The sequence below is a fragment of the Protopterus annectens genome, chromosome 13.part0 (genome assembly GCF_019279795.1).
Source record: "Protopterus annectens isolate FY-2018-M chromosome 13.part0, PAN1.0, whole genome shotgun sequence".
Classification (NCBI taxonomy): domain Eukaryota; kingdom Metazoa; phylum Chordata; order Ceratodontiformes; family Protopteridae; genus Protopterus; species Protopterus annectens.
In genome coordinates, this window is record NC_056747.1 from 697,654,282 (window position 1) to 697,666,378 (window position 12,097).

General features: G+C 42.9%; 1 protein-coding gene across 1 annotated transcript in view; it reads right to left on the bottom strand.

The window, feature by feature from the left end:
• The window catches only part of POLDIP2 (DNA polymerase delta interacting protein 2), a 1,361,368-nt gene that overhangs the window by 730,409 nt on the left and 618,862 nt on the right, over window positions 1-12,097 (bottom strand). Inside the window, exon 4 of the mRNA XM_044054380.1 lies at window positions 1,204-1,300. Coding sequence (XP_043910315.1) covers window positions 1,204-1,300 — 97 coding nt within the window. The remainder of the gene's footprint in view (window positions 1-1,203; window positions 1,301-12,097) is intronic.

The following is a 12,097-nucleotide window of genomic DNA, read 5'->3' on the forward strand; positions in this document are numbered from 1 at the left end:
GAGTTTTAGGCCTTGAGAACAAGATGGCAAGTCTGTAGGCCTGAATACACCCTCAGAAGCCGGTGCCTGCACAGCTGCTCCGGACCCATCCAAGGTAGAAACATCCATAGGTTTCATAGGCGAAGAAGCATCTCGCTGGATACCAGACTCTGAATGGGTCTAAGTAGAGGCCTGCAAATCTGTAGTAGTGGGTATCAGGGGCTGCGAAAGCGCCTGAGTACTGGTGAACTGGCGACTAGCTTAATGGAAGCGTCATCGGCATCTTTGGACCTATGCGGTCTGTCTCTGTCTATCTAAGTTTTTTCGGAATGTCATTAGTTGGATGGCTTATGAAAGCCATTTCTGGATAGTTAAACAGAGTACCAAAATAATTTGCTGCAAAAGTAAACAGATGACTAATAGTTTGGGGGTTGAATAAGGCACAAGACCGACAGCGAGGGATGTCGTGGTTCTGGGCCTAAGCAAGGAATGCAGTATAAATGAAAATCTTTGAGGTATTTGCTTTCCACAGATAATACAACTGTTTACTTTTACTGACATCAGTTTAGAGCAAGAAAAAGACCCCCCCAACAGGGTACTTAGCTATTTTGAAGACATCGGTTCTGAAACTCAAAAGCGAAAATTTTAGGAGTCTGACAACCGGCACTTGTGAACTGCTTCTGCTTTGGGCACCGCGTGGCAAGAAAGACTGATGTAATGGCGTTGGCTGCATGTTTTATACCCCTGACGACCTGACGTCATGGAAGAGACAGCGTCCGACACAGGAATCCAAGACTGATATTCGGGCTGGTTGAGGGCTACCTGCAGGCAGATAACCCAAATGTAATGACTGCAACAGTGAAACACGAAGAACACATCCCTGCCATCAAACAGTTACCTTCAAAAGGCAACACTTCCCTTCCTAAGACACATCTCAAAGAAGTGTATCTGTGCTTCTTTCCCTCTCACGCACACTAAGGAATCAGCCTTAGAAATATAATGCATGTGTGAATATGCCCTATGCACTGTGTCCTGAACTCAACATGCTGCCTACACAGGAAAATTACAATCCAAATTGCCTACACATTTTATGGTACACACTGCTGCAAAAATGTTCTGCACCAAGTTACATACTTATAGCAAAAGCAATCATTCGGCATGAACCAGAAGCAGAGAGATATAAAAACTGAGAAAATAAGACCGATACAAATAAAAAGGGCTTACAATATGAGGACAATCTCTGGAGTCTATTAAGACTTGATAGTAAGTATGAGTTTTTCCTTTCACTTCTTTCGAGCTCTGCCCTGCTGTAGAGTCTGTTCTGCAAAGGAAGAAATGTTTAGCTTGTGAGGGTTACACAAAACATTCAAAACACATATTTAGCATTCAGATAAACAGCCTGGAAATCAGGAAAGTGGGATTACCAACACCCTGCTACGCTCAGATTTCTATAAACTTTTCTTCCCTTTCCTTGCATCTGCTTTTATACTTACTGTAGATACCTCACCACTCAGCTCTGTTGTTTTACCTACTTCAAAAAATCCTGTCCCTGCCAAAACTGTACTCATACTATCTGTATAAATTGTATAGCATAAAATAAAATAGATTTATTGTTCTAAACACAAAGATGAGCACTTTCGCATGCCAACAAGCACGCTTCTTCAGATCTTACAAAAACAATTAATCTCATCATCTTATATACTCTCATCACATACACATTAACTGTTAAAAACAATCATTCAATTAAACCCTATAATTCAATTTAATACAATGGTTTAATTAATTGGTTGTCTGTTTAAAATATGCTTATGGCAGGACAATCTGTTACATCATAACACATACTAAAACCCTATTTAAGGGCTCTATATAATGTATTCTACATCTGTAGATTTAAAGTACACTACAGATAAATCATGAACATAGAGAAACATGATAAAGCCTTGCTAGGTGTGTGTGTGTGTGTGTGTGTGTGTGTGTGTGTATATATATATATATATATATATATATATATATATATATATATATATATATATAAAATGTGAATCAGATTATAAACAGTTTTCTTCCTTCATAAAGGGGAAATGTATATGAATGTATATACTTTCATAATCTATTCAGTTACATTCATTTACGTGCTCGTGCTTCTAATGCTGGTTTAATACTCACAAAATTATTTAAACCCGGATGCATATGTGCACGCAATTTAAATATCCAACGTAACTGTCAGTTCAAGACAGTTCGCTTCATCACCTCCCCTTTTACTTTCAGTTACCAACTGTAATACTCTAAAACTAAAATGATCTCTCTCTCTCTATAGCTATATGTTTTCCAAGTGCATTTTGTTGATTAGATCGTTTTATAGTTTCATAGTTTAGTACTAGGCTATCTGCCCTGGGGCATTTATAAGCCTAGCCATAGTGATGTGGCTTTCGCCACCCCATGTAATGGTACAAAAGTGTACAGAATAGATTTAGAATACTGTGCCTCTGTCTAGTAGTGACACAGTGAAGACCCCCTTACATAATAGAATTAATTTACTGTGCCTCTGTCTAGTAGTGAGACAGAGATGACCCCTGGGGTAAACCTACATCTCCCATCCACTCGTCAAGATTTCTCTTGAAGAGAGTCAGGGAGAGGCTGCGTAACATGAACTGGGATTCAGTTCCAGAGTATGGGAAGCCTCTGAGTTATGAATCTGTCCCTCCAGCATGTCCTATTCATATTTGTGCTGAGGTTTAAATCTTTAGCTCTCGTGGTTCTGATGGATTTGGATTTTTTGAGGTGGAGCATGTCCATCAATTCCTGATTGGACATGGCCTTGTACGTCAGGCACAGATCACCTCTGAGTAGGCGGTATGCTACTGAATAGAGCTGGAGTTACTTTAGTCTGGCAGCATATGACATATGCTGGAGACCCTTGATCCTCTTGGTGGTGTACTTTTGGGGTCTCTCTAGCTGTTGCAAGTGCCGGGTGAGGTACATACCAAATGGGGCATTGTACTCAATCATGGGCCTGAAGAGGGAGGAGTATAGGGGTACAATGACCTCCTTTGATCTGGATGCGAATCCCTTCATGATAAGGTGGGCAAGGTAGAAAGTCTTTCTAACCACTTTGGCAACGTGGGTGTCAAATAAGAGGTTACTATCGACTTGGGTCCCCAGGTCTCGGATTACTTTTTCCGTACTCAGTGGGTTACTGTCCATGTGATAATTTGTGGGTACTTTGTTTTTCCCAAAGGGGATGACTATATATTTTTTGGCATTTAGTTTAAGGCCATGACTCCGGCACCAGTTGTCCGTTTCAGTGAGGCCTTTCTGTAGGATGTATGTGTCAGCTGGTGTATCGACTATGGTGCCTAGTTTGCAGTCATCTGCGAACTTTGTCAGCCACAACCCTCCCATGTTTGCTTTCACATCTGAGAAATAAATGCCGAACAAGAGGGGTCCCAGGACAGAGCCCTGTGGGACACCACTTGTGACTGGCTTTGAGTGACATGGCTCCAGCGATTTTGACTTTATGGGTTCTATCCTTTAGCCAGTTTGCAACCCATCTTGTGACATACGGATTTACATTTAAGCTGTTAAGCTTGTCTATGATGCCAGAGTGGGGTATTGTGTCAAAAGCTTTAGCCAACTCCAGGTAGGCTGTATGGACTGCCTTGCCCTCGTCAATGGCTCTAGTGACTGTTTCGAAAAAGTCAACCAGGTTCAAACGGCAGGATCTGCCCTTTACAAAGTCGAACTGGGTAGGATCAAGTGTCTAAGTCCCCAATGTCTGAGTTCCATAATGATTCTTTCCATAGCTTTGCAGACCAGGCTGGTTAAGCTTATGGGGCGGTAGTTACCAGGGTCTGTAGAGGTGCCTCCTTTGTGGAGTGGGACTACTGTTGCTGTACGCCAGTGTTCAGGTACATATCCTGTAGTAAGGCAAAGGTTAAATAGCATTTTTATGTGCGTGTTTAGCTCCTCTTGGAGCTCACGTAGCACGCAACCCGGGATACCGTCAGGTCCCATTGATTCTGTGTTTTTAGCTTTGCTGAGGGCGGTTCTCACCTGGACATCTGAGATGACAAGGAGGTTACATTCAGCTGGGATAAGTATTTCTTCTTTTGGGGGTGAGGGAGGGGAGAAATTTGCACTGAACCTGTCTGCCAGGATGTTGGCAGTATCTGAGGGTTCAGTGTATTTTTTGTCATTGTGAACTAACTCTGAACATATCTGAGGGTTTCCGCCCAGGTTTCTAACATAGCAGAAGGCGGTCTTGTGGTTATCTTTAGTGTCCATAGCGATTTTTCTCTCAAAGTTGGCCTTGGATGTTTTTATGAGAGAACGTAGCTTTCTACTAGTGCTGGTCAGAGATGCCTTCTCTTTATGGGATTTTGCTCCGTCTTGCAGTAGCTTCCTTCTTTTGTTATACAATTTGTTTATGGCTGGGATCCACCAGACAGGACGCCTGCCCTTGGTGGAGAGAGTCTTGGTTTTATTTGGGATTACATGATCCATGCATTCTTGGAGATGTCAGTAGAAAGCATTTGTGAAGGATTCTGCATTGTGGGATGTGGTTTCCACCGGCCCAGTGGGCTTAAAGGATACCATCTCAGTTTTAAGAAGTGAGAAGTCGGCCTTTGAGAAGTTTTTCACTGTAGTCTTTTGTGTTGGGGGTGGAGGTGGGATATGTATATCCAGGGTGATTAGTTTGTGGTCAGATCTCACTAGTGAGGGGTATACTTCCGGTGTGGAGCACTTTGTCCCCATGTTTGTGATGATCAGGTCTAGTACATTATCTCCCCTTGTGGGAGAGGTGACTAGCTGTTCCATTGCATTTGAATTTATGAATTCCAGGAACCTTTGGGCTAGGGTGTTTGGGCTAGAATAATGCACCCAGTCTATGTTAGGGTAGTTGAAGCCTCCCAATATGATGGTGTTTGGTGAGACATTCATATCCTCCAATGTCTTCAGGAAGGCTGAATGGGGTTCCTGAGATTGGGAGGGTGGTCTGCAACATGCTACCAGTTGTATAGCAGTTTTGCCTACGGTTAGTTGCACCTGGATGGTCTCTGATGCTTCATGTGTTGCCACTAACCTGGAAGTGTGGGTGTCCTTGATGAATATGGACACTCCCCCTCCCTTTTTGGTTTGGCCCGAGTTTTGGGGCCGAAAAGCATGATACGAGGTATAGCCTGGCAGCGCTGGGGTGCTCTCAGGAGCCTTGAACCAGGTTTCAGTTACTGCACAGACATCGATGTTCTCCATACTGAGGAGTGCTTCGAGAGCCTGCATCTTGAGATTTAGACTTCTGGCGTTGAGCAGCATTACCCTTAATTTTTTTCCATTTTTGTTTTCTAAGGAGGTGGGTTTGTCTTCTGAGCTTTGCCTAAAAAAGGCACTATGGGGGTGGCAAGAGCCTTAGCCAATATCCAGAAGCCCAGTGGTGACCGATGCAAGCCGTCCCTTGCGAAGCAAGATGCATCAAGTTACTATCATCACATGTAGCATAAAATTTAGGTAAAAACCTATAATCCAGAACAGGATGACAAAACAATTTTATATCTGTTATTTCTTACACATATCGCATAGACCACAAGGGAACATGCCAAAATCTAGCTTTTTCTTGCATTCTTTCTTCTTAATATTAGTGTTGTGATCTATACATAAAAGTCTCTTAAGATTCTTACTATTACTACAGCTAAATCTAGGGAATTCCCCTACAATGTCCAATATAGTATCTGTATAAATTGCGAAAGATATAAACTTTCGTACATATGTAGCTTATAACAGTTGGCTTCTTGCTTATGTACTGTCTCATTCTAACAGTATAAAATCATATAGATGCTTTTGTACTATGTATTTAATGTTAAAACTTTGTGCTTGTATACTGTCTATGTAAATGTGAATGCTACTGTTATACATATAATTGCTTGTATTGATTTGTGGACCTTTTCTCCCACAGCCTTCGCTAAAAATGGACATGCATGCAAAATAAAATAAATAATAATTTACAAACTTACATACACAATTCATGTAAAATCTCAAAACTTTTTAAAGCTTCTACGCTCCAAAGTACACGAAAAGGTTGGGGAAAACCTTAACAAAACATGATAGGATACCCTCTAGCATGAAAGCTTCAATGAACTTAATTTCAATACAGTCTGACACAATATGGTATTGAAGTTACCTGGCAAATGGAATCGTAACAGTAAGGAGTGCTGGAAGAAATGTTAACACCCACACTGTACTCCACCTCAAGGCTGGGAAATGGACTTAAAATTTAGCAGACAAAACTCTGTACTGGGGTTGAATTTCCCCAGCAGGTAAGACAAAAGTCTATTTACCCTACAATCACCTGGGTCGAGGCCTACTTTTAAAAGCACGGAAGATGCATACAGAGGATTTAGCCTCGTCAATCCGGTGCACACTAGTCACATGACACACTCATCTTGCCATCACTGACTCCACAGTGCCACAGACCAATGATACAGATGGGGTAGCAGAGCACAGTTAACTTCAAAGCTCATTATGGAATCAACTAATTAAAACCGGACATCTGAGAATGAAATTCATCAATTCATACCAAGTGCTGTGGCATCTGGTGATGCAGCCTGGACTCCTATGTTAATACAAGTTTTAACGCTATTCTCACCAACAGAACTGGCACAGCCAAAGCTCAAATACACACTACATTTCAGGACTTCTGGTTATGGCACTGAGCAGTTAGTGTTCGTTTCTTGACTCTGAGAAAGTAAGGCACCCCCACATAAAATAAATGAAAATTGTCAAGAGTGAATTCTATGGACTGAAATCAGTGGTCAGGTAAGAGGGAGAAGGAAGCAGCGTAGGGGAGATCAATATAACAAAACCAGATTCCCACCAAGGCCCAAGGACCTACTAGCCCGATAAGGAGGAGGAAAACATGCTGGAGAAACAGTCTGAACGACCAGTAAAGCAGATGGCAGTGATACAAGGTAAGCTCAAGAAATAATACCAGATTGTAAAAATGAGTAACATCTTCACAGAATACATCAAAAATGGACAGGAGACTGGAAGAGCTTGAGTTGGCCTTGAAAGACCACTCAAATGATATTGAAAAGCTGAAGGAGAGGCAGTGAATACATGCAAAGAATGGATAAAATGGGAGGCATTTCAAGAATCCATTAAAGATAAACTGGAGGACTAGGAAATATAGATAACCTACCCTTTTTGTAAGTGTTCCTGGAGGGAGTGAAGGGAAAGACCAAGTATTTTTGCAGGAACACAAGTCTTTGGACTGGAATACCAAATGGAGACTGGCAAACCAAGAGCACACCAGGTAGATGTGTGGAATGGGAGAAGCAATAGAAAGTTATCAAGTTAGAGTCCTATTATTGCAAGGAAAGGCTCCTAGGAGAATTATGGCAAAAGGGCAAGATCATCCAAACAAAGGGAAGAATATTGGTCAATGTGGACTTCCCACTAGAACCCACCAAAATGAAGTACATTTACACTATTTTGTAAAATCTGTATGCAACTGAATCTTTGTTTCAAACTGCTATACTCGGCATTGTTTAAAATACATTCTCCATCAGGATTCAAAACATTTCAGGAAGCCCAGAAGGCCAAACATGAGATGGACAATTTCCAGCAATTCTATGCACTCAGAGCAACTGGGCTGTGTGTCAGAGGGAAGTACAGGGACAGGCTTTCATCAGCAAGACCAAGAGAACATTGGCCACCTAAATCTTTCCCATTACTTGAAAAGAGGCTAGAAAACAAATGGAGAGATAAGGACAGAATTCCAAAAAGACAGCAGATTTGTATAAAATCAAGACTGTGAAAGAACTGGTAAACCAGGAAGATGAAGAGTGAACCGATAGGTACCCAAAACAGATTCTGGCTTAAGAAGCACTGTATAAAGAATGATGATACAAAGAGCAAAATGATACCAAGATACTGTACAAGCATGGAAGAGAATATACAGTGGATATAAAAGGTGTACACACCCCTGTTAAAATGCCAGGTTTTTGTGATATATAAAAAATGAGACCATAATCATTTCAAAACTTTTCCCACCTTTAATGTGACCTGTAACCTATACAATTTAATTGAAAAACAAACAAATTTGTTAGGGGAAAAAACATGAAAAATAATAAACGTACAATAAGTTGCTTGCATAAGTGTGCACACCCTTAAATACTTAGTTGACGCATCTTTTGATTTAATTACAGCATTCAGTCTTCTTGGGTATACACCTGCCATTAAAGAGACTCTGATTAACCCCAAATAAAGTTCAGCTGTCCTAGTAGGATCCTTCCTGACATTTACTCAGTTGCCTGCTACAGCAAAAGCCATAATCTCATTGTTGAAAGGTATCAGTCAGGAGAAGGATACAAAAATTTTAAACAGCATTGGATATACCATGGAACACAGTGAAGACAGTCATCAAAAAATGGAGAAAATATGGGACAACAGTGATGTTGCAAAGAACTGGACATCCCTCCAAAACTGATGAAAAGACTAGAGGAAAACTGGCCAGGGAGGCTTCCAAGAGACCTACAGCAACACTGAAGGAGCTGCAGGAATTTCTGGCAAGTACTGATGTTGTACTACACATGACAACAATCTCCCGTATTCTCCATATGTCTGGACTATGGGGTAGGGTTGCAAGATGGAAGCCTTTTCTTACACAGAAAAACATCCAGGCCCAGCTAAAATTGTAGAACAATACATCACGTCTCCAAAAAGCATGTGGGAAAATGTGCTATATGGTCTGATGAGAACAAGGCTGAACTTTTTGGCCACAATTCCAAAAAGTACGTTTGGCGCAAAAACACCTCACCAAAAAATACCATCTCCATGGTGAAGCATGGTGGTGACAATATCATGCTTTGGGGTTGCTTTTCTGCAGCTGGAAAAAGAAGATATGTACTACCATAACGTTCCATGTTAGTTGTCTTCATCTCGCCTTCTTTCTTGCTGGTTGGGATTGAAGCCAATCCTTGGCTCCGACTCTGCCATCTTCAATAGCTCGAGAGCCGTTTACTGGCTCGAGGCTACCCCTTATCTCATGATGCCTAGCTATAGCTACCCAGATTTCGTTTGAAATAGCTAACTCCAGAGATAGCAATAGAAATCCCAGTCCAAAACAAATAGGTCGACTATACGTGCCATATTCTCTAAGTCAGCAGAGGAAACAACCCATAGAACACCCAGCCAGTGAAATAATAGCTCCTCTCGGTCCAATAGGACAGGGGGACGGAGGGTGGGACGCAAGAAAGAAGGCGAGACGAAGACAACTAACATGGAACGTTATGGTAGGTACATAACTATAAAGTTGTCTATCTCGCCTTCATTCTTGCTGGTTGGGACAGCGTCCCTAGCACCTAATATCCTGGGTGGCTCATTGGAACAGACTCTTCAGAACAGTGGAACCAAAGTCAGCTCTGCTCCTGGAGACCATATCCAGCTTTTAATGAGAAAAAAAGGTATGAGGATTTGCCCACGTAGCAGCTGCACAGACAAAATCCATGGGCAACCTAGACTGGAAGGCTACAGAGGTGGCCAAGGCCCTAGTAGAATGACCTTTTGGCTTGAAAGGTAACTCTGTTCCTTAACTGGTAAATGAAAGTAATAGTGAGACAACCATCTAGATAAGGTCACCTTGGGAACTGGGAGACCTTGTTTGCCTAAGGAATAAGAAAGGAATAGCTGGTCGGACTTATTTCCTTAGTTGTGTGCAGGTAAAAACGCAATAGTCTATGAACATCCAACTGGTGTAATTTGTACTCTGCCTTTTTGGTGTGATTAGGGAAAAACACAGGAAGGTCTATAGATTGGTTTAAATTATTTTCTGAGCAGACTTTAGGAAGAAAAGAAGGATTAGTCCCTCAGAGCAACCCTGTCCTTATGAAAAACCAAGTATGGAGGACGAACACAACGCCTGAAGTTCAGAGACGCGTCTGGCTGAAGTAATAGCTACCAGAAAGAGTGTCTTCCAAGATAAAAACTTAATGGAGCAGGACACTGCTGGTTCAAAAGGGGGCAGAATTAAGGAAGTAAGGACCAAATTAAGGTCCCAAGGAGGAGGGGGAGCTCTCACTGGAGGCCCAAGGAGAGTTGTCACTCTCAAAAAAGCTTTACAGAGCTTATGAGACATAATACTAGAATTTGACAACCTAACATGAAAGTTAGAAATGGCCGCTAATTGAACCGTGATCATAGCAGAAGCGGACCCAGAATGAAAAAGTTGTGCTAGGAATTCCAGAACTTCATGGACTGGGGCTGAAAAGGGATCTACGTTCCTAGCCTCTGCCCAACAAGAAAAAAGTTTCCATTTACTAGCATAAGTTTTCCTGGTTGTGGACTTGTGAGAGGAGACAATCTCACGTACAGCCGGGGAAATGCTGGGAAGCCTGGCTAAGGTTGGAAGTGGAGCAACCAAGCTGTGAGCTGGAGAGTTTGGTGGGATTGATGCAACCCACCTGACTGATGAATCAGTAGATGAATCAGATCTGGAATTGGGTCCAGAGTCCAGGGCTGATCGATAAGGTAATGGTGCAGGAACGGGAACCATATCTGTCGAGGCCAGTAGGGGGCAATGAGGATCATTTTGCAACCCAACGATATTGCTTTCTGTAAGAGTTTCAGTATCAGGGGAAATGGAGGAAAGGCATAAAGAAGTCCCTGAGGCCAATCGTGGACTAGAGCTTGTGACCTGAAAGCGGAAGAAGGGAGAAGTAGTTGCTGCATTTGCTGTTGAAGGAGGTGGCAAAAAGATTGCAGCAAGGCTGTCCCCATTTACGGAAGATAAGATCTGCAACTTCCTGATTCAGAGACCACTCGTGAGGCATGAGGATAGCTCTGCTGAGCCTGTCCGCTATGACGTTGGACCTCCCAGGGATGTGCATCGCAATGAGAAAACATTGGGAGGAAATCACCCACTGCCACAGTCTGAGTGCTTCTCGATACAGGGGGTAGGATCTGGTTCCGCCCTGCTTGTTGATGTACCACACCACTGACATATTGCCTGTTTGAATTGCAATGGTCCTGGAAGGAAGAGTCTCCTGAGGGGCTTGCAACGCTAGCAGCATGGCTCTCATTTCTAGGACGTTTATGTGCAGGTGGTACTCGTGAGGTTGCCAAATGCCTTGGACTGTCCTGCCCAGATAATGCCCCCCCCCAATCAGGGAGGCGTCTGTGGTCACTGTAGCTACTGGAGGGGGCTGAATGAAGCGTCTGCCTCGAGTCACTAGTGGGGAGACCATCCATCATGAAAGGTGCCTTTTGCATACTTTTGTAATCAGGATCATGTGAGACATGGGCAGCTCTTGGAAAGACCACTGTGTGAACAGAAGCCACTGTGTGAACAGAAGCCACGGACAGATCCTCATAGGAAAGCTGCCCAGTGGGTTTAGAAGAGTGTCTGCTGCCATGGAACCCAGAGTTTGAAGGACGAACCTGACTTGGATCCTTTTGCTCTGCCTTAGAATCTGTACTTGCTGATGAATTGCAGACACCCTTTCTAGTGGTAGCCTTGCAAACCTGTTCCTTGTGTCCAAGTCTGCTCCTATGTAAGTGATGGACTTGACAGGGCAACAAGGCAGATTTTTCGAAGTTTATTTTAATGCCTAGCTGGGAGCAGATTGTAATTGTGTAGTCCCTGGCTTGTAGGAGTTGATGCTAGGCAGTAGCAGTGAGGAGCCAGTCATCTAAATATGGAAACACCTGGAATCCTCAACGTCTCAGGTGAGCCCTGGCCACTGCCATACATTTGGTGAACACCCTGGGGGCTGTGGTGAGACCCAAAGGGCAGAGCTCTGAACTGAATGACTGGCTTACAGCCGGAAGCGAAGAAATCTCCTGGAGCACCTGTCCATCTTGATATGGTAGTATGCGTCCTGAATATCTATCGAGCACATCCAATTGTCCTGACCCAGAAAGAGTAGAATGGACTGTAGCGTGACCATCCAAAACTTTGTTCTTTGTACAGACCCGTTTAGTCTGCTGAGATCCAGAATCGGTCTCCAGTCTCCTGTCTTTTTTGGTACCAAAAAGAACCTTGAGTAAGTTCAGGATCCATGCTGGACTGCCAGGACTTCCTGGATGACTCTTTTCTAGCAGTTTTGAAACTTTTATTACTGCTTGG